Source organism: Carcharodon carcharias, chromosome 5 (assembly GCF_017639515.1).
Source record: "Carcharodon carcharias isolate sCarCar2 chromosome 5, sCarCar2.pri, whole genome shotgun sequence".
NCBI lineage: Eukaryota > Metazoa > Chordata > Chondrichthyes > Lamniformes > Lamnidae > Carcharodon > Carcharodon carcharias.
This window is the reverse complement of record NC_054471.1, coordinates 44,626,402-44,653,362: the sequence shown is the minus strand read 5'-3', so window position 1 is coordinate 44,653,362 and position 26,961 is coordinate 44,626,402. Positions and strand designations below refer to the sequence as shown.

Sequence of the window (26,961 nt, the reverse complement as noted above, 5' to 3'; positions counted from 1 at the left end):
CGGGAAACGATCTGCCACCCCACGATCAGCCCCCAACCGTGATTTTATGCTGGATGGCCAATTAACAGCAGCATTGCCAGGGCGGGGACAGGAGGAGTGCAAGCACAAAAGTCTGCGCTTGTGTGGGGGAGCACGCACTGAAAGCTCCCTGAAGGTAGGGAGCTGCCTCAGGGAGCTGAACAATTTTAAAACCGAAAATAAACATTTTTAAATTCTGAAAAATAAAACTGTCCCAACATGGGACTCACTCACAATAACATAAACAGAATAAAAGTTCTGTCCAAAATTTTATATTTATTTTTATTTAATTGTGGAAGCCTCATCCCACCTGATCCTAAAAAATCAAAAGGCCGACTGCCCAATCTGCCCACCCGCCAGCCGTAAGTTTGGATGGGCAGCAAAAAATAGTTTTAAATAAATATATTAATGGCCCTAATGGGTCTCTTAATTGTCGGCAGGCGTGCTTCCGACTCTTGCGTGCGCCCGTCGATTGAAATATCACGCGAGTACGTGATGATGTTGGGGCACTCACCCAACATCATCGCGCACTATTTTACGCCCTATCGGGTCAGGTGTGCGCCTGCCCGTGGGATGTATAATCCTGCTTCAGGTCTCGTATAGCCTGCCCTCTGGTTGGTTCCAGAATGTGCTGTTCTAAGAAATTATCCATGAATTCCTCATCAAGGCTACCTTTGCCCATCTGACTTTTTCAGTTTATATGCAGATTAAAATCTCCCATGATTATCGAGTGACTCTCTGAAAAGCTCCATTATACTCTGCCCTACCATGCGGTTATTATTAGGGGGCCTGTACACGACTCCTACAAGTGACTTCTTGCCTTTACCATTTATCATCTCTACCTAAACCATTTCCACATCCTGGTTTCCTGAACATAGGTCATCCCTCTCAATTGTGCTAATACCATCATTACCTAGCAGAACCACCCCTCCATGGAGAGAGTGGCGACTCTCGTGGAGAGGCTCCTCCAGGAGAACAATCAGGGCTTCCTCGGGATGTGCTCTGACCAGCAAGCCCTCACAGTGGCATTGACCTCAGCTGGTCAGCGTCAGTGTGGGAGATGGTTTGGGCACCCAATATCCCAGCTCGGTGCCCATCCATCAATGGTGAGCAGGGTGCTCCGAAGTGACCTCACGTTGGCGCACGAGAAGCCTGTCATCTCTGCGGGCTCTTCTCAACGGGCTCCAGATGCGGCCAGCAGCTCCTCCACCCCTCTTCCAGTGACCATGGGATCCAACGAGGCTACGGTTTCTGGGGCAAGCCATGCCACTGGCCACTCCATCCCAGGCGGGGTCATCACGGGCTCCACGGGCCAGAGGACACCCGCTAAGGTCATCAAGGACAACAGGACAGCAGAGTGAGCAGGCTGTCTCGAATACCAGTGCCAGAGAGTGGGGAGCACCTAGCCATAGCACTCGAAAACATAAGCATAAGGCACCTTAGGCACACCACAGGTTTCTCACTGGTGGTTTCTGTTACCCCGGTATTAGTTGATTATTATTCGGTGTGCAGCTCAACACCTGTGAATGAAGTTTCTTTTCGTTTTTGTTTTGTGAAATCATTAAATGCTGTAAAACGGCAGCTTGGAGCCAATCGCGGGTGGTGATTGGCTCTGCGCCTGCTCCCGACCGGCACGCAGAAAATTCTCCCCATAACCTTTATTTCTATGGGTGCTCTCAGTTCATCTGTTATGTTTCAAATGCTTTGTATGTTCAGGTACAGAGCCTTTCGTTTTATACTTTTATTTTTTTTATCACCTTTAGTCTCATCTGTTGATCAACTGTTGGATTTGTACTCTCTATCCCTTCCTGTCACTGTCTGTTTTTCATTTCCCATAATGATACCTTTCTCGTTTGCCTTGTATCTACTTTTTGATTTACCACATATAGTCATAGAGCTATACAGCACAGAAACAGGCCCTTTGGCCCATTGAATCTGTGCCAGCCATCAAGCACCTATCTATTCTAATCGCACTTTCCAGTACTTGGCCCGTAGCCCTGTAGCTATGGCGTTTCAAGTGCTCATCTAAATATTTCTTAAATATTGTGAGGGTTCCTGCCTCTACCACCATTTTAGGGTAAACCAGATTCCAACCACCCTCTGGGTGAAAAAAATGTTTCCTCAAATCCTCTCTAAACCTCCTGCCCCTTACCTTAAATTTATGCTCCTGATTATTGACACCTCTGCTAAGGGGAAAAGTTTCTTCCAATCTACCCTACCTATGCCCCTCATAATTTTGTATACCTCTATCAGATCCCCACTCAGCCTTCTCTGCAGTAAGGAAAACAACCACTGGAGGCACCTCCTCTGAGGAGGAAGAGAGGCCAGAATGGGGGAGGAGTCCAGGAATTCATATTCAGCCTCCAGAGGAGCCACCTTTGGGATGAGAGGTGCAGGGCCAACAGGAAGTGCAAGGCGGAAGGGGCCACAGAAGACGCCAATATCCTGCTGCCAGGGTTTACAGGCGGCGAAGCAGCTACCTCAAATTGTCTGAGGTGCAGTGCCAAAGGAGGCTCCGTCTCTCAAGGGAGACAGTGACCTCCATTTGTCAGATGACAGACCCTAAGATCAGCACCAACTGTGTGGGTGGGCACCCCATGCCAGTGGCATTGAAGGTCACGGCTGCCCTCAACTTCTATGCCTCCGGCTCTTTCCAGGGGTTGGTGAGTGATCTTTGTGGAGTCTCCCAGTCAGCTATCCACAGTTGTGTCCAGCAGGTGACAGACACTCTGTTTAGGCGTGCATTGACTTTCATCCACTGCCGCTGGGACGAGGCCAGCCAGGTGGAGTGAGCCAGAGGCTTCGCAGCGATTGCTGGCTTCCCCCGCGTCCAGGGTGCAATCGGCTGCACACATGTGGCCATCAAGTACCGGCGGGTGAGCCTGGGGCCTTCGTCAACAGGAAGGGCTTCCACTCCATGAGCGTGCAGATAGTGTGTGACCACAGGATGCAGATTCTGCAAGTCTGTGCAAGGTACCCAGGCAGCTCCCATGACGCACACATCATCAGACACTCCCAGGTGCTGGGCTCTTTGGTGCTCCAGCCTGGTTTGCTGGATGGCTGCTGGGTGACAAAGGCTATCCCCTCAGAAGGTGGCTCATGATGCCCCTCCACCATCCAAGAACAGAGGCTGAGCAGTGGTACAATAGGAGCCATGGCACCACTAGGGCTGTGATGGAAAGAACCATTGGGCTTCTCAAGATACACTTCCGATGCCTGGGCTGTTCGGGGGGGCGCACAGCAATACCCCCCAGATCGTATGTCGCTGACAGTGGTTGCACACTGAGCTCTCCACAATCTGGCGCTGGGAAGAGGGGAAAGTGGAGGAAGAAGATGTAGATGCAGATGCTCTGGCTGCACATGATGAGTCCAGTAATGAGTCTGAGCATGAGCACGATCATCCTGAAGGGACAGACACTGACCCGGAAAACCTCCAGGGAGGCAAGGACGCCCGGGAGGTTTTAATCCAACGAACCACAGGTGGACTTCCCACACATGCCAGGGCTGCAGGCTCCATACTCAATACCTGAGAGCAACATCTGTCTGGTTAGGAACATTAACTATGTGCCTTGTCAATAAAGCTCAATGACAAACAAGTCACTCATAACATCATGGGTTCCTGTACACCTGCAGAAGTAACAAAACACGGTACTCACCCTTCCCAATTGCAACAGGTCGTTGAAGCGCTTGCGGCACTGAACCCAGGCGTGTCGCACCACATTGTGCACACTGACCCTTTCTGCCACTTCCTCCCAGGCATGTTTCGTCATGTGGAGGGGCCTTCTCCTCCCGTCCCTTGGCATGAGGATTTCATGCCATGCTGCCACCTCCTCGAGGCACTCATCTGAGAATCGAGGGGCACGGTGCCCCTCCAACCTGCCCTCCTGCCTGGCCTGCTCTCCTACAGCGCTCTCGGGAGACCTTCTGGTGGCCACCGTTGCCAGCCTTTGGAAGGCTGCCTGCACGCTCTGGCCGCCATTGGACCCGGCGGCCATTGCAGTCCTACCACCACCCACACCCTCCTGCTGTCCTCGGGAGCCACGATTCACACTGGGTGGGCCTTAGTTGGCCCGCCCGTGTAAAACGGCAGCTTGGAGCCAATCGCGGGTGGTGATTGGCTCTGCGCCTGCTCCCGACAGCACGCAGAAAATTCTCCCCATAATCTTTATTTCTATGTGCGCTCTCAGTTCATCTGTTATGTTTCAAATGCTTTGTATGTTCAGGTACAGAGCCTTTCGTTTTATACTTTTATTTTTTTTATCACCTCTAGTCTTATCTGTTGATCAACCGTAAGATTTGTACTCTCTATCCCTTCCTGTCACTGTCTGTTTTTCAGTTCCCATAATACCTTTCTCTTTTGCCTTGTATCTACTTTTTGATTTACCACATATAGTCATAGAGTTATACAGCACAGAAACAGGCCCTTTGGCCCATTGAATCTGTGCCGGCCATCAAGCACCTATCTATTCTAATCGCACTTTCCAGTACTTGGCCCGTAGCCCTGTAGCTATGGCGTTTCAAGTGCTCATCTAAATATTTCTTAAATATTGTGAGGGTTCCTGCCTCTATCACCATTTCAGGGTGTTCCAGATTCCAACCACCCTCTGGGTGAAAAAAATGTTTCCTCAAATCCTCTCTAAACCTCCTGCCCCTTACCTTAAATTTATGCCCCTGGTTATTGACACCTTTGCTAAGGGGAAAAGTTTCTTCCAATCTACCCTACCTATGCCCCTCATAATTTTGTATACCTCTTTCAGATCCCCCCTCAGCCTTCTCTGCTCTAAGGAAAACAACACTAGCCTATCCAGTCTCTCTTCATAGCTGAAACGCTCCAGCCCAGGCAACATCCTGGTGAATCTCCTCTGCACACTCTTGAGTGCAATCACATTCTTCCTGTAGTGTGGCGACCAGAGCTGCACAGTATTCCAGCTGTGGCCTAACTAGCATTTCATACAGCTTCAACATGACCTTCCTGCTCTTCCCAAATTTGATCCCTTGCCCCTACTACTTAGTTTAAAACCCTCTCTACTTCCCTAGTTATGCAGCTCGCAAGAACACTGGTCCCAGCACAGTTCAGATGTGGTACAGGTCCCACGTCCCCAGTATTCATGCCAGTGCCCCATGATCCAGAACCCACTTCTCCCAACCCAGTCTTTAAGCCACACATTCATCTCCCTCATCTAGTTTGTCCTATGCCAATTTTCATGTGGTTTCCAGGTAATAATCCAGAGATTATGGCCTTTGAGGTTCTGCTTCTTAATTTGGTGCCAAGCTCCTCATACGGACTATGTAGAACCTCCTTCTTTGTCCTGCCAATGTCATTAGTACCTACAGGGACCACAATGACTGGGTCTACCCCTTCCACTGCAAGTTCCTCTCCAGCCCTGAGCAGATGTCTCAAACCCTGGCACTGGGCAGGCAACACAGCTGTCTGGACTCACGCTCTTTGCTGCAGAGAATGGTGTCGATCCCTCTGACTATACTGTCCCCTACTACCACTACATTCCTTGGTACTTCCCCCGCTTGAATGGCTTCCTGTACCACAGTGACATGATCAGTTGGCTCATCCACCCTGCAGCCCCCCTCTCATCCCAACAAGCTGAAAAAACCTCACACCTGTTGGACAATTGCAAAGGTCAAGGCTCCTGCACTCCTGCCCTCTATGTACCCTCACCTGCCTCACTTGCAGTCATATCCTCCTGTCCCTGACCAATAATCAAATCAGAAGACCCTATCCTAAGTGGCCTGAAATGAATGAAGTGTCCAGGTAACTTTCCCCTTCCCTGATTTACCGCAGTGTCTGCAGCTTGGCCTCCAGCTCAATAACTCTAAGCCTAAGTTCCTGCAGCCGCAATCACTTACTGCAGCCACAATCACTTACTGCAGATGTGTTTGCCCCGATCACATCAGTATCCAAAAAAGTTCCCACATTCTGCAATCTCAGCACATCACCTGCCCTGCCATCTCCAATATGTGTTAATTAATTAATAATTGCCAATTAGTTTATAATTAATAAAACCTACACCTCCCAATAGGTTTTGGCAATGTTAGTAAACTTTACAATACTGATAAAACTTAGTTTCTAATAATCCCAGTTACTGATTAACCTGCTCCTTCTGCTGCAAAGTGGAAATCAAATACTGGAGGCTGAAAAAGGAAAAAAAGCACATCCTCCCCGCCCTTCATCAAACTCCGCACTCACCACACTTTACTTCTTGCAGTGAACTTTACCTAAAGCACCTCTTTCCACCTATGCAGTGAATTCCCACTTTGAGCCAAATTCCTAATTGTACTCACTCAGTCTCTGATTACCTCAGGCAGTCTCCCTCACTGACCGAGCGCCCTTGTCAGTCAGCATCTGAAAAAGAATTAACGTGGAATCGTTTTTTGGCAGAATATTTTGTCCAGTCAAAAGAATTGTCTCATGTTTTTATTCTAACTCAAAGGACTCTGTTGAGCACTGATTATCTTTCTCCCTTATTTAGTGGCTAATCTGCTGTGTCCAGCATTTCCATTTTTATTAACATCTTTGTTAACTGGAAAATGACTCTGTACTAACACAAAAGCCACCCTTGACATAGTGTAGCCCTCATAAGTACCATCTGCATGGTTTATTGCAGCAACTCACCAAGGCTTCTTCTCAGCTCCTCCTAAACCACAACCTCCACCACCTCCGAGGGCAGCAGGTATATGGGCTTGCCATCACCTATCCAATTCACACACCAGATGAGCTCACCTGACTCCCACAATGAAACCAAGAAATTTAAATATTTACCTGCCTGAGTCTCTTCTGCCCCTGGATCTGCTTTCCCAGGTGTGACCTGTGTGTGACTCATGCGATCTGGTGTTAAAGTTGTGTCAGGTTCCGATTGACGTCATTGGACTCTTTCATATTTATGAGATCCTCAGCTGCCTGTGGCGAGTGCCTCATATTCCCCCCAAAAGCCAGTTGGCAGTAATGCAGTGAGAATGGGGACAGGAGTATGCTACCCATATTTTAACTCCTATGAACCCTGTTCTTGTACAGCGTGGGCGGGGGGATGGGCATTAAAATTGGGGCTGCCGTGTTTTGGACGAGATGTTAGATTGAACCCTATCTGCCTGTTCAGGTGAACATTATCAGATGGCACGATTCAATGAAGAGAAGGGAATTCTCCCAGTAACCTGACTGACCTTGCTCCCTCAAACCCTATCATCCAAAATAGATTAATTAGTCATGTGCTGATTTTGGGATGGGAAAATTAAGCTTCAGTAAAACCGTGATTACGCTACCCTAAATAAAATTCAATGGGCGTGAAGTTGTTTGAGTGTCCCACAGATATAAAGGCCTTTTTTTGAGCCTCTCGGACCACAGTAATGAAAACTGGAGAAATTAATTGAAATTTGATGCATAATATGTCACTTCAAGCAGAGTTAAATCTAGACTAGATTTTACAAAAGGAAATCTCTAACAGTGATGGGAGGCGACATAGGTTTCATGGGTTTTCTATTCCTGGAGGAGATTTATTCTATGGTAACAATATTGAAGCTAGGTGCTGCCATGATCATCAGCCATATGCTTGATATTAACACTGGCCTGTTTGTCTGCCTGAGCTAAACATGAAGGAGTTGTAAACTGAAACAAATGTGTGTACATGATGATAATCAGCTAAACTTCATGAAAGCTTAAATTGAACAAATTGCAACAAAATTCCTCTGAAGATGCTGGGGACTGAAAGAAAGGGATTAGCTTTACTAACTAGAAACTCATTAAAAACCTTTTTTCAATCTCTGCTCAACATTACAGATCTGGGTATTCGATCAGTGGGATAGGAGGGATAGGAACAGCCTCAGTACAATGCTGTTCCACTTCGGTGTGTGTGTTGGGAGGGGAAGGTGGGGGGTACAACTAACTGGCAGAATGAAAAGAAATTTTCTGAGTCCTGGAAATTTTCTTCCTGCTTGATTGCAGCAATTTCTATTTGCATGTGGAGGTTGAAATTTTTTTTTTATAGCAAAATTGAATAGTTTCTTCTGGCTTAATCAACAAAGTGTAATGCAGAATAGTGTGTGCTTGTCTATCTGATATTTATCTTTTATTCTGGTTTATTCTGGATGGTTTGAATTGTGATTCCAAATGAAAAGCGATAATTCCAGACATTCAACTAATTTTTCAATAAAATTTATTAAAAGAAATTCATATCCTGTATAGCAGTGGAAAAGCAAAGAAAATTTCACAGAATTCCAAAATGAACATCCTAGTCCATAAAGACGGTTCCAAACTCAATACCTGTAGCACTGTAATTAGGATTTTATGGGCTTATATTGAACTAGTCCATTATAAACTTGGAAAGTGAGAACCTAAATGAATACTTTCAAACAAATTAATATCACTTTTATTCTTAAAGGGGAACTCTACCCTTCCGTTAAAAAGGGTACATTTAATTATTTTGAGTTAATGCATACGGCAAATGCTGTACTAACACATCATGCTGCAGAGCGCTAGAACATGCTAAATTTCCAATCTCAATCAGAAAGGTGGCTCGGCACATCATCCCAGGAGACAAGGAAACAGATTAGATGGCAAATCATTCCAGCCTGCTCAGATGCTTGATGGCAACAGTATGATGCCAGTAAGTGCAGTGCCTGTCCTGTTAGACCTTCGCTGACAAGGAATGTCACGTGACCTGTATAAACCTAACAATAAAGGAAGGAGATGAAAACCATTGAGCCCGTGCTCTAGAACATTCCACAGAACTGTACCATTTTTGAATTTACCATTTTTAAAATTAGATAGAGTTCCCTTTTACTTAAAGCAGAAAAAGTTTACTCAAAGCAGTCAGGAAAATATTTCACCACTATATCTAAAATATTACAGCAATGATTTATTTTTGTATTGTTTCCTGAAGATTGCTCGGTTAGACAATTAACAGCAAACTATATGACACCTTCCAGAACTATGTCAATACTCACATCAACAAAACTAAACAATACTAATGCGAACTATGTTTAGCTTTCTGGCTTAAAGCCCACATTATCCCACAATGCGTAACTGAAATGAAACTATTAAGCAAAGCACAAACCAATGAACTGCATTTGCTAAGAGTTAGTAGAGCTAGTATATACACACACAACTTGAGTTACATTCACAGTAATCAGATTTTTAGGTTTTGTGGTCCAATACATTTTTTAGGTACAGTATAAATAATACATATTTTAATACAGTGACTTGATACAGATTCTCTAATCACAAATACAGTTTAATTTCAAACAACCACGAATAACCTGCCTAAACGTCTACGGCATTGGTCTATTTATATTTGACCTGCCAAAGTTTTTGATTTGGTTCATATTATGAACACATCAAACCTAATTTTAGTTCATTATGTAAATATAGTGAGGCACTGCTTGCAGCTCCACTGCCTCTTCTCAGTGGTCTGAAAAGTTACATCCAGTACCACTAATACAGAAGCTGTTCTAGGCTAATATTTTTATGTTTATATGTTGCTCAAATGTTTTAAGTTTACTCTGCCCAGAGTACCTTTTTTGTTCTGATTTAAGTTTGTGTCTGTGTTGGTATCAAGGTTAGCATTCAGTAGTTAATTGTATCAATAAATCCTTAGAGGATCAGTAGAGAGCATCAAAGCGGAAGTGAGTTTAATGTTTCTGTTTATTGAGAGATTACTTTGAACAAGGAATTTTCCTCTGGTGCCTTCACTTTTGGTGTGATAGTGCTTTAGAAATTGACTAGTATTTTTCCATGTGTACTACACTTTAATGGGGGGTGGTGGTTCAGTCTTGGGAGGGAAAAAGGACAATCTTGGGGACCTCAAATGTCTGTTGCACTTTAATTTCTGTACATTTCCACACATTATAATACTAATACGTGAATAGCCTCACCATTTTGAGGACAGCACAGAAATACTGAATTGGGGACTTTTGCATGTCTCCCACAATTCTAGTCTCAAATCAATCTTGAATTAGAAATGCCATCCAGCATTCTAAAAGATGGAAATATTTAAAGCTATGAACTGTGCAGCTTTCAGAGTAATGAATTCTATGGAACAATTATTTGAAACAATTTTTTCTACCCTTGTTTTTTTTTAACCATGTTCTAAAGTATTATTTAAAGAAAAGCTGACTTCTTAATTTGCTGAGTGTTTTGGTTTATCATGCTCTGTTTAACAAAAGGTGTCATCTTAACCTCTTTACCAGACAAATTCCAACAACTTTTCTGTAAGTGGATCTAAAATAGGTTCTACTGTTTCCTCGTCCCTATTCCACACCCCCCTACCACCCACCTCACCACATATAAGGTCTGTTTCAATAGGCATACTGGACCTATTTATAACACTTCAGCATTATTCATATTTGTTCTCAAATCGAAGCACCATTAAATTTTCATCAGGACACTGACATTAAATCTAGTACTGCCCAAGATCCTCATTTCCACTAGCTGCACATGTGAATCTGAATGTACTTCATGCATGAAAAGCTTTGGTTAAGGTGACTAGCTCCCTTGAACTTCCTGCTGCAGATCAGATTGTTCAGGACATGCTGTACATTTATCATTACCATAATGTTTAAATTGACTTTTAAGAATAAAATACAATCTGTCGCTTTAAGGATAAAAGTCTATGCCAGTCTACTGCCCAAAACTTTAAAAAAAACACTCCAGAATGTGCCAGCTACCCACCTGTTCTGGCAGCAAAGAGGCTGGAACCATTTTGAGGCCAGAGTTCGATTGGTGTTTGCCAAGCTGCAGCCACCAAATAGGGATCTCAATGCAACCTGGCAGATTCAGGCAAAGTGAGTCCTTGGTGATTTGCTTTTCAAATGGGGAACCATCACCTGAAACAGGTAGATGTTTTGGCTGCCCAGCAGTAGGTCCCTGTAAACATGGCCTTTTATGAGTATTAAAATCAACTCTCTCAAGTTGCAAGAAGTCTGCCAAGTGGAATAAGATGCGGAGCACCACTGTTATCCCATCAGAGCCACCATTTTCCAGGGGACTGGATTTTACAGATTCTAGTAGTGCATTCCTACTCCTTCAATTCTCCCCATTGCCCCAGTAACATATAATACATGACTGATGAAGGTATTTTACACATTCCATCTGTCACTCTATCTGACCTGGAGGGATCTGGTTACATTTTAGAGATGATTACCAACTTCATTACAGAAAGTAATAAATGGTCTTTAAAAACAATGCCCTCACATGGAACAAGGATACATTAAATTGATATTTAAAATAAATAAACAAATCTCCTTTGAATTATGTGATACATTTTTAGAAGTTCCTTCAAAGCACTTTGTATTTGGTAGAAAAGATGGCTGTTTAGACATTCCTTCTTTTTCGTTATTTTTGGTACACGCTCCTTTGTTATTTGGAGTAAAAATAGGATACAACAGGTTACAAGTGTTGTGGAGAAGTGTTACAAATATCAGTTTTCCTTTGGGCACTACAAACATAATGAGGCATATGCTAACCGGATCGAAAATAGCTCTTCAAAAAAGTCAATGATAGATTGAATAAACATCTTTCAGATAACCTAGATTGGGAAGGTCTGCTATACATTCCATTTTAAACAATGGATATTTTTCCTCTTTTAAAGACAAATTATTGCCTACATTTCATTGTCTGTGCACATGCCTCAAAGATAAACAATATTCCTAGAGGTGTTACATTATCGATAGAAGTCCACTGTTCCCTAAATATGAATTTTGTGATTTTAGCACTGTTTTGCACTGGGACAACAGTGAAGTATTACAGTATTCAAAGCTGTATTAGTTTGCCACTGATCAAAAGAACCACACCGTGAACAAATCTAAAGGATCATTGTTCTTCTGTTTATAGCACTAATATGTAGTGTTATTAATGTTATCAATCTAATTAACACCCTTATCATTACTAGGATTTTCACAACAAACGCCCCCTTGGAACTGTAAACTCAAAACCTAATTCCCAATTGAAGGGTCTATATTGCCATGTTTCACCCGCTGCCTCCTAAGATTGCAGTGATGTGGTCAGTTCAAGCCAACACTGGCCCAGAATCCAGCAGATTGGTAATGTTCTATATACTTCCCAGCACCAGCCTTCAAATATGACCAGCTGAAATGGGTTTCACATATGGGCTCACTGATTTTCTTCAACATTGGCACAGAAGTGGAAAAACAGTTAACCACTGAAGTGCTGCCTGCATGTTTTTTGGTAACAATGGGCATCCGAGGTTTGAACCATACAGTAGTACCAATCACTATGAGTGATTTATGTAAGCAAGGTGGCATTGTAGAATTCAAATCATTTCTGTCGGCCTCCTTCCCCAAGGTGTAATAAGGGCAGCAAATTCTTCACAAGCCATTAAATAATAAAACCACGGGTACAAAAATGCAATAGAGTGGGGACTGTGGAGAAAATTCCACACTACACTCTCAATTAGCTGGAATCTTGTCTCCATTTTAAGGGCAAATGACCAATCGGAGACTCTTTAGGAGCTCTTGCATTTCAGATGTGTCACCTGGTCCCGCAAGCATTGTTCTTACACTCCTGGCCATAAACCAAGTGCAAAACTACCAAGACTGGTGGTCTGGAAGATCCAACAAAAAAAATCGGTCTTCTCAGTAGCTGCTCCAAACAAGTCCTTACCGTTTTACATTTGGTTTTGTAGCCATCTGAACAACATCCATGCTTGGGCAACCTGGCAGCACTGGCATGGGTGTAACAGAATATTCCAGTGCCCCTTATTTCAGTAAATGCTGTGCATGAATATACTTTTCATACTTTATATTAATTAATTGCTAATAGGTTTAATGCATTGTTATGGTTCCACAAATCAAAGATTATCTTTGCAGGTATACTGACAGTTGACATTGTAGTACCCTGGAGGTATCTACAGTCTGTAATCTCTAGCCTTCCTGACTACAGAGGGCAGTATGGATGTTGGAGAAACAATATGGATCACTTTTGGATAGATTTTTAAAAATACCAAAAGATTTTTAAAAAATACTTTAAAAGGCCAAATTTCTAGAGGTTATCCTTATGGTGGACATTGCTAAACACTTTTTTTATTTTCATTGCTGACACAAATTTGGTTTGTGATGAACTAAATATAATTTTATGGATGTTTCATTATTGAGTGATTATGCAGATTTAATGGAGAGAAACAGAGTTAATGTTTCGGGTTGATGGCTTTCTAGAGTTCTGATGAAAGGTCATTGACCTGAAATATTAACTCTGTTTCTCTCCGCAGAAGCTGCCTGACCTGCTGAGTTTTATCTGCAATTTTTGTTCTATTTCAGATTTCCAGCATCTACAATTTTTTGCTTTTGTGTTCATATAGATTTAATTCTGTTTGCTGCACTCAGTTTCTGTTCTCATGCAGTATTGTGGGTAGAGACCACGCAAAGACCGAGGCACTTCTCCATAGGGAAGGAAGGTCAATTAGAGGGATAACCATGTGTAGGTTGCATGTTCTAACAGTCATTTGGTAGCACAGAACTTGAGTATTGATGTAAAGAGAGACATGTTGCTGAAAATGTTTATCTTGCACTCATCAGGACAAATGCAAGATGCCAAATTTCAAACAATCACAACAACTTATATTACAGGAGAAAAGGGTGCTGACTGATTGGCAAATCAACTCTGATTTGGAGAATGCAATGTATCCCCAAGCACCCAGCTAATTCAAAAAAAGGCGCAAGACTTGAACATTTTCCTTTTGTTTGCTTTACCTGTTGTTCAAAATGTTGAGATATTTTGCCTCTTCAGGGTAATTTGAGGTAGGTTGGGCACTTTTCAGGTCCAAAAGAGGCGGCCTTTGGCCCATTTGCGAGTTTGCCACACAGTACTCAACCGCATCACATTTATAAAATCCAATCCTAAGTGCAGCAATAGCTACACTAACAACCATTTTAAGATAAACAGTCGAACTCGTAACGTAGCTCATGTACACTTGTACAAGTGATATATATTCATATGCGGGGACCTGTTCTCTCTAAACAAAATTAATATATTCAAGCCTTTTTTAAAATTGCCCAGGAACTTGGGGAGCCAATAGTTCCCCATTGCTCTCTCCATAGCAATGATTCAGCCAATGAAAGTTAAGTTGCTAACCAATCAGCACCCTTTCCTCCTGTAGTATAAATTGTGATAGCTTGAAATTTGGCATTCTTGCATTTGTCCAGATGAGTGCAAGACAAAAAGCTTCAGCAACATGTATTTCTTTTCAGCAATATTCAAGCCACATGTTCTATTCCATTAATGACATTAATGGAGAACTTTTGCCCAGAGTTGGTGTGTGAGCCAGGATGGCCAGAAAATGGGGAAACATCAGGGGATGTTTGCCCTCAAATATGTATATTTAGATTTTGATGTAACTGTTAGTCCTAACAAAAATATGACACTACTAGCAATAAAAAATACAAAAGACTATGTTTTTTTGTCTATGTTAATCATTTGTAGTTAAGGATCAAGATACTGAGTGAAGATCAAGCCCGATTTTAGTGGATTGATTGTAGCCGATATGGCAACATTCACTGAACTAATTCCAAAATAAAAATGTATTTTTATGCGTTGGTTGGTCAACATGACAATAGAGAACAGCTTGTCTTGACTCATGATTCGTGGAACAAATTAGTAGTCTTAGTTTCCTGCAAATTTGAATTCACTCCCCAAAATAGCACACCTCTTGTCATCCAGTGCCGATTAATGTTAAAGAAAATCTTAAACAATTACTTGTCAGTAATTTCTGAGGTCCTGGTGGATCAAAAGTTAAGAATAGGTTTTTTTTTAACCAGAAGAGACAGTTGGTAAGAATATAAAATGCAGCCTACTGTAGGCTATGAGTTAGACTGTTATCAGTCAATATTCATTTTGCAGTTAAATTCCAATATATCTAAATCAGCATGCGCTATAATTGATAAGTTGTTCTCTTGATGTCTAATAGGACTAATTCTTGACCACTTAACTAGAGTAGGGACAATCTACTAAAAATAATATTGGGTTTTACTTTATATATATATAATATCTCTACATATATTGTTTGTAATAGGTGCCAAACTGCTTGTATACTTTTGTTAATTCACAGATTGAAGGTATTAGTATCTAATCAGTACCAGCACTATAACAGCTGCCTACTTCAAGGCTTTGTGATGAATAAGTGAGCTTTACAACCGTGTTAAATGTTCAATCAGATTCTGTTCTTCCTTTGATTTCTCCATTCCATCGATGATGTAATCTTGTTTCTCAATACTCGCCATGGCAGCACTGCTACTTCCTCCACGTGATGAGCCTTCTTTGGGTTTGTCTCGCTTCTTTTTGTTTTGCAATTTTGCAGCTTCCTCAAAGGTCTGAGTCAGAGGTCTCCCAAGAGTTTCCGGGAGCAACAGGGTCAACAAGCCAGTCAGAAAGGACATGATTCCAACAATCAGCTACCACAATAAGACAAAGAAGATATTAGTATTTTTCAAATATTTACTGTTAAATTTATTGCATATTTTAAATTTTAAATGAAATCCAGGACCATCATACTTGTTATTATTGTCCTCATTATTGTCTTCGTTGTTTACCATTACAAAATAAAACATCATAATACCTGCTAAAATGTTGAAGCTACACAAGCTAGACTTGCAGAACTGCAAATTAATATTACGCAGCATCAGGAACAAAGCTTGGAAGAATAGAAGTCCACTCAGTCTACAAAGCTGATTGTTTCTAATTAACCATGGGCAATTGCCACTGTCACAGGCTCTCTCCAACTTACTTAAGCAAAAGGAGAAACACTGAATCCACCTGAAGATGAAAACCCTCCCAAAATATCAACCTAAATATACTTAACGACCCAGCCTCAATAGTCCTCTGTGGTAAAGAATTCCAGATTAACAACCCTCAGAGAAGAAATTCCTCCTCATCGCTGTCTTAAATGGGTGACCCCTCACTCTAATCTCAGAGTAAGGGGCCGCACATTTAAGGCAGAGATGAGGAGGAATTTCTTCTCTCAGAGGGTTGTAAATCTGTGGAATTCTTTACCACAGAGGGCTACTGAGGCTGGGTCGTTAAGTATATTCAAGGCTGAGATAGACAGATTTTTAATCAGTAAGGGAATCAAGTGCTATGGGGAAAAGGCAGGAAAGTGGAGTTTAGGATTATCAGATGAGCCATGAATTGAATGAATGCATTGAATGACGAAGCAGACTCGATGGTCCGAATGGACTACTTCTGCTTCTATGTCTAAAGTTGTTCAACACTGACCTAGTTACATTCCACAGATTACATTTATATGGTGTCAACCATGATATTACACGAGATTCCAATATAAATACTGACACTCCTTACTTAAGAAAGGATATAATTACATTAGAAATACTGTAGAGAAGGTTCACTTGACTGATTCCTGGGATGAAGAGGTTATCTTATGAGGAAAGGTTGAGCTGAACCATTGGAGTCTAAGAAGAATGAGAGGTGATCTTATTAAAAGATAAGATCCTGAGGGGACTTGACAAGGTGGATGCTGGGACGATGTTTCCCCTTGTGTGGGAATCTAGAACTAGGGGACACAATTTAAAAATAAGGGGTCTCCCATTTAAAACTGAGATGAGGAGAATTTGTTTTCTCTCAAAGGTTCATTAGTTTTTTGGAATTCTCTTCCCCAGAGGGCAGTGGAGGCTGGGTCATTGAATATATTCAAGGCTCACTTAGATAAATTTTAGATCGACAAGGGGCCAAGGGTTTTGGGGGGCAGATAGGAATGTGGAGTTGAGACAACAGTCTGATCAGCCATGATTTTATTGAATGGTGGACCAGGCTCAAGGGGCCGAATGGCCTACTCCTGCTCCTAACTCTTCCGTGCGCACAGTAATTTGCATTGGAAAAGGTGGCTTAAAAAGTGGCTAAAACATGACAATAGGAAGTTTGGAGTTTATATCAATGCAAGTAATTTCTATTTAAATCCATTATACGTTAGCTAATTTTTAATTAAGAATCTTAATACCTGTGGTAGAAAGATCCACACTGATGAAAGGAGAACACAAAAAGGTGCCACTGTGCTTCCAACTCGAGCCATCATACTTCCGCTACCGACAGCCAACGAACTGAAAGAAAACATCTTTGACCATTACTTAATAGCTTTTATCCAGAATTATTAAGCATAGGTTAAACTGTAGTATCTCAGTTCACACAGATTTGATGGTGGAAGTTTGACAGAACCCCTGGAGACTTAAGCTAAATAAGAGAGAGGAGGGCAGTCTTCTTTCGGGAGCGTGGCAGGAGAAAGCCACTCTCTCAAACCAAGACAGAGATCAAAGTCATTGACTCTAATAGGAGAGGAAGTGTGATCCGGAGGACACTGGGTTCAGTGCCAGAAAAGGTTCAATAACATTCACTCTGGCAAGGTGAGTGAAAGCCAGACCCTCAGGGTATTCACCTCCAGCAAACACTTCACCTGAGAAGCCTGGGGGCACATGCTACTCCTGAACATGAAGGCAATGCATGTCCAGGTTACCTATTGACCCTTCAGCCAGTCTCAGAGCCCCAGCACTGTTGAAAATTTGCTAGCACTGATACATGCAACTTCCTATCTCAATGAACCAACGGCATGGGCCACAGAGGTCAGCAGTGTCTACCTCTATCACTTTTGTCCTTGCTGGAGAAAAGGGATCATAAGCCCGAGAAACACTGACAGAAGGAGGGGCGCCCCATTTGCACATCATCACTGCTTTTGAGGAGGGAGCTCAGGAGATCACTGGGTGGCTCCCCCACCCCAGGAGCAAGTCACAGAATTGTTATGGTGCAGAAGGAGGCCATTCAGCCCATTGTGGTCTCCAAATGAGCATTATGACTCACTGCCATTCTCCTGCTTTTTCCTGTAACCTTGCACATTGTTTCTATTTAAATAATTATCACATGCCCTCTTGAATGCCTCAATTGAACCTATCTCCACCACACTTCCAGACCCAAACCATCTGTTGTGTGAACAAGTTTTTTTTAAGTCACATTTGCTTCTTTTGCAAATCACTTTAAATCTGTGTCCTCTCATTCTCGATCCTTTTACAAGTGGAACAGCTTCTCCCTCTCTACTCTGTCCTGCTCCCTCATGAATTTGAACACCTCTACCAAATCTCTTAGCCTTCTCTTCAAGGAGAACACTCCCAGATTCTTCAATCTATCTTCATAACTGAAGTTTCTTATCCATTGAGCCATTTTTATAAACCTCTTCTGCATTCTCTCTAATGCGTTCACATCTTTCCTAAGGTGGCACCCATGACTGTACACAAGACTCCAACTGAGGCCTAACTAGTGTCTTATACAAGTTCACCATAACCTCCTTGCTCTTGTACTCTATGTCCCTATTAATAAAGCCTAGGATACTGTATGCTTTGTTAACTGCTCTCTCCACCTGACCTGCCAAGGAGAGATGGGCATTCCTGTTGGAGATGTTGAAAAGATATTGTAATCTGTAGATGAAGGTGGTGAAGTGCACTCCTCCCCAACTGATAGCTAGCCAAAGATGGCTGCACTGGGAGGCCTCAGCATTGCAGAGGTTTCTAAATTCCAAGGCTAGTTCTCATGACCTCTTCATCGAGGGGCAAGGTCAGAATCTTGTATCTTGTACCTGGGCAAGCGCTGGCATCACAGAAAGCACCATCACATCTTACATGCGCATCCTCCACCAGCTCAGATACAGTCACCTCAATGGATCCCTGCATACGATTAGATGGGGTGGCAATGCGTGATGAGCATATCACGAGTGAGCAGCAGGAGGTGACAGAGGAAACTGTGGGCAGGTCTCTCTGAGTATGGAGGGCAGACACAGCAATGGAGGAGTCCAATGAGCTCATGTGTTCAAAGTCCTCAGCCAAGGTCACTACATGAGCTCCCCCATTGAGAAAGTGGCCAACCTCATTAAGTGCTACCACATATTGCTCTCAGAGTGGATGCAAGAGCAGCACACTTACATGCACAGAATGCATGCCACGTTGTTACTGAGATGCCACTCCTCATGGGGCACCATCATCACTGGCTTCCTTGGGCCAACTGACTGAGTGACCATCTGTACAGCAGGGCATGCTTATGGAGGCTGCCAACTTCATTAACACCATTGCAGCTGCCTCTGGAGGTGTTCTCATGGGCACTTCTACGATAAGGATGACCGTATCTCAGCACATGCAGAAAAAATGGAGCAGGCTGCCTCTAACTCATCTGAGGCCACAAGAGGAGCAATGCGTAGAAGTGGCCAAAAGCAGAGGCCATGTTGGGCAAAGCACTGAGTGGTTCATGGGGCTTGCCTCATCTGTAAATATGCAATACATTTCTCCATATAAATATTGACACATGACACCAGGCATGTGAGCTTCCATTCTTTAATGGCTAGACAAGAAAATAGGGAAGGGTAGTGAAGGGGAGCAAGTATCCTTGAAGGGAAAACCTTTGGACAGAATGCATCTCTCACTGGCAATAAGAACGGATCTATCTCAGGCTATATCTTCAATGGAAGTGTTCTCACAGGCAGGCAGTTCAAAGTGAGTCCCAGACTATGCTCTCCTCATGGGTTACAAGCGCTCAGATGAAACAGATGATCTTTGAAGTTGATGGCATCCTGCACCAGCCCTGGCCATTTCATTGTGTAGCCGCAGCTTCTGCGTTCTGCATCTTCCTCCTCCTCCTCCTCTTCCACTTACTGCACCTCTACTTCCTCTGAGGAACTACATCATTCCAGGGCCTCACCCCCTTCAAGATCCACACTTCTCTGGAGGTCATATCATGGAGAGCGCAGCAGGACACCATCTGACTGGTCCAGGCACCAGAACCACATCTCATGAAGCCCGATGGTGATCCTTGTGAGCAGGTGGCTTTGGTGTAATGACACTGTGGCTGTCTTGCAGTCTAGTAAAGGGGTAATCATATCCCTTGCTCCCTAGAATCTTATATGTAGTTTCTGAAGTAGAATGAAGACCTGCAGCACCTTGATCTGACAGAGAATGGAAGAGACATGGCAGCTCCCAGGAATGTAAGCACACACATACAGGAAGCTCTTGTTGTGGTCACAGACTGTTTGAACATTGTGGGAGTGGAGGGCTTTCCTATTGATGAATTTCACTGGCCTGGTACTGGGTGCCTTGATGGTCACATTGGTGAAATTGATTACACCTTACACTTGGAGGAATCCAGCTGTGGAGACAAAGCTCACGGTCCTCTGTTTCTGCGAGGCCCCATCTGATTGAAATTATATGTACTTTGCAGTTCTCATGAAAAGGACATCAGTGACCTGTGAGATGCGGTGGCATGCTGCTGTTGTGAGATGCCAGCAAAGTCCACAGCTGATCCTTTGAACCAGCCAGTGGCAAAGAAGTTCAAGGGTATATTGATGGCTACTGGCAGGGCACGGCCACCAGTTCTGCACGGTGTGAGGTCTTCCACCATGAGGGCACAAATATCAGTATCTGCCTGAAGAATCGTGGTCTTCTGCGACATTGGTTCTCTGACATCTCGAGTTAGCTCCACCTATAGATTTTTAGATCCTATGCAGAGGGTATGGCCTACGTTGTGATCCTGCCCCTTATCTTATCCTCTGATCTTTGCCCCTCCTGTGAAGGATGTTGCCTCTCATTGCCACTAAACTCAAAGTCTGAGAGCCATGTTCCCATTACCAGCTGTTGTCTTCCTTGCACTCATGTACCTCTCCTCTTATGCCCCATGATGTCAGGAGGCTGGTGACTCCCTAACATTGCTTGAGTGTTTTGACCACTCTCCCCGTGACCTGTGCTCTCCTGACGGCAACCTTGTGCCACTGGCTGAATTTATCTTTTGGCCATTCTCCCTTTTATGAGCCAAACTAATTTCAGATGGCAGCCACGACTGGTACCCAACTGCTTTGCCACCTCCACGCATCTAGTCTGCTCCTTACCCAGCATGCAACTCCAGTTTGGCTAGGGTTCCTTGATGCTGCACTCTGTCAAATGCAGCCTTGATGTCAAGGGCAGTCACACTCCCCTCACCTCGGGAGTTCAGCTCTTTTGTCCATGTTTGAACTAAGGCTGTATTGAGGTCAGATGTTGAACTCAAACTGAGTGTCACTGAGCAGATTGTTTCTCATCAAAATCTTAAACTAGCCCTCTACAAGCTCTCAATGAGCTCCTTAGCTAACTTAATTGAACTTACTGCTGAAGCTGGCAGGTTTCCTGTACCGGCTTTCCTCTGACCTGATGAAATTAGCTGGCGATGGGAAACCAGCATGCCGACCAGTGCCGCTATTTTCAGCACCTCCCTGCTTACGCTCCTGCCCGCAGCAGAACCTAAAAGTCCTACCTAATATTTCAGGTTTATGACCTGGATTCAAAGCTGAATACAGAAAGAGGTTTAAAAGGGCCCAGTAATAAAATCCATGAACCATGGATGAGGTGAGGTACCAAAGATCCATGCCAAAGTCAGTGCCTTCAGGATTGGAGGGAAAATAAAAGATCTGTGCCTCTTTATAGCACTTTGAAGGGATGAGGGGAATATAAAGACCATACTGTCCAAGATGCCTAGCCACCAGAAATAAAACATCATCTCTGTATTACATAGTTTATCAATCTTGATCCTTGCAAGGCTGTAAGTTGTGCATTCCACCTAAAGCTTCCAATAAGCTTTTTGGCATGGTAAATAGAACAGCTTTAAATAGAACAGTTTCATACTATATTCTTATGGTGTAAACTAACTCAAAGCAATTGGAATCCAGTGTTTGTGCCACTCACCGTATTATAGTTGGGTACAGCTCAGCAGTGTACAAGTAAATCAACCCAAATGCCACAGCTATGGCAAATTTTCCAATCATGCTTACAGTGATAGACAGAGCCTCAATGTCCTATATAAATAGAAAAGACATACTCAGTGTCACTTCCCCAAAACATTTCCCCTCCCGCCAAAAACTATCTTTCTACTGTGGCAACTTTCTCATCTTGACCATGCTACAGGAAGGCCAGATAAACATCTACATAAGAGGAAGAAGTTCAGAGGGTGGTCTTTTGAGCAATCCTCACTTTCTGTTTAGAAGCAGTTAAGTGCACCATTGGCAGCAGTCAGGTTTGTTTTTAACATGTGGCCTTGGAAAACCAGTAGAGGAGAAAAATATGTTTAAATCAGTGCAAAAAAACGTGAATTAATAGGCATGCATATGAAGGAGGTAAAGCAAAATTGTGACCCTTTTAATACGGGTGTGAACTTATTATACCTCATCTGTCAGTCAAATATGAGGGGGCTTTAGTTAAAGTTTCTGTTAGCAAGAAGGAACAGATATAAACCTTAAAAAATTAAGCCATTTACTAGGCTGTCAAATATGGATTAATTGCATAAACGAGGGGAATTGAATAATTCAGGCAGTATTAACTCCTGAGCCTAATCTACATGGTGGTCAGTTGACCCCCAGAAACCAGTGTGAAGTGGCGCCTGGTTGGTGGGCAGGAGTGGAATGTCAGACAACAGGGACTGGCCCCACAAGAGAATTTTTAAAAAAAAGTTTAACTCCTCATTCCTTGGGCCTATTTTGCCTCAGCTGCATCAACCAGGTTATACTAGTGCCAACAGAAATACATGTTCAGGTTTTCTTCTGAAGAGCAGGTATGTCTTAAGCAGAAAATTTTTGTAATTACTGAACCATTATTTGAATTGTAGAAACACGGTTTCAAACTGTTTCATTCCTGAGAATAATTTTGTTAGTTACAGAGCCAATCATGCATGCTCCTATTTTTTTAGCTACAAGGAATCCACTCTTTCCAATGTCTGTTTCCCCAGTCTCTCACTCTAAACGTTGTGCAATTAATAGCAATTGGTGCTGCATTCTGTTAAACATGATTAGAGTTTCTGGCCAAAAAAATTAAACTTGCATCCAAAGTGGCTTTGGGATCATAATTTGCATATGCAACCACTTAATGCCTGTTTTAGGTGGGTGCCTGTTTGGGGAAAATTGGGTAGTGGGAGATTGTGACTTAAAATTGGTTTTGCTCAACATTAATTTTAGGCTAAAAAAAAGGGCAAAGACAATGTTAAATTTCTCTTCCTCTAACTGTTGCTTTCTGTCAAAGTACATTTCCATCCCAGAATAGCTTTTGAGGAAAAGATGATCTTGGAAACTCACCTGAGGGATCACCATGCTGAGAAAACAGGCCACTCCAGTCAGGAACAGGGATGGTGCCAATGTATTTCTTCTTCCCAGTCTGTCCATTACAAAACAGGCAACAATATAGGAAGGAATTTCCACCGCACCTGTCAATAGATAATGCATTGGTTACACATAAGCAAATAGAGGAGTTGTTCAATAAGTCCACATAGAGTTCTCTTAAAAGATATTTTTTTCTTTCTTCCCCCTTTCTTGATCTGTCTGTGCCACAACTACATGATACTCTGAGGTTGATAAGAATGTTCTGGGTTGATTTTCCCTGTGGGAATTATTCAGCCATCCCATGTAGCATGGTTAAGATTCGTTAACTGGCTTTGAAGGATCACAACCACACACTTAATGCCAAGGTTAGGACTTTTCAATGATAGAATAGCATTCAAACATTAAGGCAGATAAATTCATCAATTGTGTTCAGCAAATAATGTGACTGTTAATGAATTTATTTGGAAGTTGAGCGTGATGAAAAATACAAAAACATAGTGTTTTGTTATATGCTTAAGTAAGTCAGTTTTGTTAACTTCTTTATTGTTTGATGCCAAGACAAATGTTTGAAATATATAAACGGGATTCTGATGCAGGGTACACACCTGAAACATCAATAACCTGCCTTTTCTGTTTACAGATTCATATGCTGTTTTGAAGGCATTTAGACTGCGTGGATAGACAAGGAAGCTGGAATTAAAGGAGTTAAGCTTGAAACAATTGTGTATAATGAAATGAAACAAGAAGTTGCACATTAGACAGCCAATCAATGAGGAAAATTTTGTATTATATTTCATGAACGTTTTTGTCCTTGCAAGGAGACCAGCTGCTAAAAAGCAAATGAAATGAAAACTTGTAGCAAATGTAAATATACAATGTGCTTGTAAATAGTTTATGAAAGTCTAACAATTCAGCTGGACAACAAGTGAGCACTATTCAGTGTATTTTTAGAATTAAATCTGAAATGCAAACCTAGAGTTCTTTGCTTTGTATATGCTTTTACTGCTTCCATACTGGAGTGCACTACCTTGCTTATCTTGTGTGTTCATAAACATTTAAACCACCTGCATAATTGTACAACCTAAAGGGGAACTTTTCCATTTTCAGAAGGAAGTTGCTTCTGGCTGTAATGGAAAGGTTTGTACTTGATGTGATAGCATTGACTGACTTTGGATGATTTCAAACATGGGCCTGATTATATATACACTGTACATTTCTGGTTTGGATTTAGTCTACAAGAACACGCTCTTAGCTGGGACACTATAAAGCTGGTGACCTTAAAGGGGTACGTAAACTGTTGCTGGGAAAAGGAAGGAGCGGTTCCATTTTCAGAAGCATACTTGGAAGTGCTGGCAGAGAAAGTGTAGCAAAGGAGTATTGTTCCCTTTAACATCTCAGGGCATCGTTCTCTCATAAGCAATGCACAAGGTGTTTAGCTAGCAGATAGCTGTCAGGATAAATGCAGTGTTAGATGTCCAGTCAACCTGGAGGTAGATACAGAAAAATCTTTATTAGCCTCAGCAAGTCTGCCAACACTGCATCATATCAAGTAGATGGGGTAAATTAATTCAGGCTAATGTAGCAGTGGAGCTGGGTGGGGGTTTATGAGGTTGACCAATGTGGCTTTGGAGGCCACCTCCATTTTTCTCCCAGGACCCTCTGTCACCTGTCTTTAGACCGAAGGTTTCTGCTTCAACCTTCGGACTAGGTATAATCAGCATTTCTCAGTTCCTAGCACTCTCCCTTTCTTGCCAAGTTAATCAAATCTGGATTACAACCCCACTCGCCAGCCGAACCTAGCTCCATCACTGATCCAATCTGGTACTCCTTGACTGAAGCCATAAACACAGCCCCCAGTTTACAGCTCTTTCTGAGCTTCATGTGCATGACTATACTTCAACTGGGCACACCTTTTTTAAACTTCAAACTGCAAATGTATGTTGCAGGATCACAAAGCAAGCTTTACAAATATGTACAGTATGCATGTTCAGTGACTCACGCAAACTTGTGATGCAGGATGGCCACGTCATACTGAATCCTCTGTGTGCCAGCTTGGCTCATTGGTGCACTCTCACCTCTGAGTCAGGAAGTTGTAGTTTCAAGCCCCAGACATAATCTATGCTGACACACCAGTACAATACTGAGAATTCTGCAGTGTCAGAAATATTATCTTTAAACCGAGATATCGGTTTGCTTGGGAAAATTTTGTGGCGCAGTGAGTGGCATCCCTGGCTCTGAGATAGAAGCTCATGGTTTGAGTCCCAATCCAAGACTTAATGGCCACAGAAGGTGCATTCATAATGTGGCCAAACAGATTGATTATCAACCTGCAATTACTTCCAATATGCCTATGGCAGGTGGTAAAAGCAGGAGAGTTTCCTGATCAGCCAGAACCTGCAGTAGGCAATATCTTGGCAAGCGTAACCATGGACCAACATATGTAAGTCCATAGATAAAGACAAAAAAACTGCGGATGCTGGAAATCCAAAACAAAAACAGAATTACCTGAAAAAACTCAGCAGGTCTGGCAGCATCGGCGGAGAAGAAAAGAGTTGATGTTTCGAGTCCTCATTCTGTTGAAGGGTCATGAGGACTCGAAACGTCAACTCTTTTCTTCTCCGCCGATGCTGCCAGACCTGCTGAGTTTTTCCAGATAATTCTGTTTTTGATATGTAAGTCCATGGTTGCCAATGTCTTCTTAGGGTATGATACCTGAAGAAAGAGATCTGTTTATTTAGATGGACATAAAAGATCCCAAGAATGGCACTAGCCAAATGTTCCGCCATCAGTCATGACCATTTAAACAAGCAAACTGGTCATTAATTTAATTTGCTGCTTGTAGGATTTTGTTCAAATTGCCAAATTTGCCCAATGGTGACTGTATTTCAAAGGTATTTCATTGCCTGTAAAGTGCTTTGGAATGTCCTGAGGATGTGATAATGTTTTATATCAATGCCAATGTTTTCTATCTTTAAACTTCCACCATTTTGTCTTTATACATACAGACTAGTGAACTGGGCAGACACATGGCAGAGGAATTTTAATGGCAGAGAAATGTGAAGTGATACATTTTGGTAGGAAGAATGAGGAGAAGCAATATAAACTAAATGCAGGAAGAGAAAGACCTACCATCTGTCTGCCCATTTCACCAGTGTGTGTATGTCCTCTAGTAATTAGTTACTATCCTCTTCGCTGTTTACTCCATTTCTGAGTTTTCTGCCACCTGTAAAGCTTAAAATGATGCATTGACCTTTGAAGGTGACAGGACAAGTTGAGAAGTCTTTTAAAAAGTGCGGTCATTTTTGGCTTTACAAGAAAAGGCATAAAGTACAAAAGCAAGAAAATTACGCTGAACCTTTATAAAATACTGGTTAGGTCCCTGTTGGAATATTGTGTCCAATTCTGGGCACCACACTTTACAAAGAAGTCAAGGCCTTAGGGAGGATCTACAGGAGAATTACTAGAATGGTAGCAGGGATGAAACATTTCAGTTACATGGAGAGGCTAGAGAAACTGGGGTTGCTCTGGTTAAGAACATAAGAAATAGGAGGGGTAGGCCACATGGCCCCTTGGGCATGCCCCACCATTCAATACGATCATGGCTGATCTTCTGCCTCAACCCCACTTCCCGTTCGCTACCCATATCCCTCGATTCCCTGAGATCAAAGATCTATCTATCCAGCATAGGATATATTCAACAATGGAGCATCCAGCATGATTGCATAGAGAAGGTTAAGGAGAAATTTGATAGAACTGTTCAAAATCTTGAAGGATTTTGGCAGTGAATAAGGAGAAACTAGTTCTAGAGGTGGAAGAGTCGGTAACCATAGGA

The 26,961-nt window shown here is 42.6% G+C and overlaps 1 protein-coding gene across 1 annotated transcript in view; it reads right to left on the bottom strand.

Moving 5' to 3' along the window:
• Positions 1-14,485: 14,485 nt before the first annotated feature.
• Positions 14,486-26,961, bottom strand: part of slc22a16 (solute carrier family 22 member 16) — a 49,738-nt gene continuing 37,262 nt past the window's right edge. The window contains exons 6-9 of the mRNA XM_041188553.1: positions 23,106-23,233; positions 21,727-21,836; positions 16,986-17,085; positions 14,486-15,426 (exon numbers count right to left, since the gene is read on the bottom strand). Coding sequence (XP_041044487.1) covers positions 15,163-15,426; positions 16,986-17,085; positions 21,727-21,836; positions 23,106-23,233 — 602 coding nt within the window. The 3' untranslated portion in view covers positions 14,486-15,162. The remainder of the gene's footprint in view (positions 15,427-16,985; positions 17,086-21,726; positions 21,837-23,105; positions 23,234-26,961) is intronic.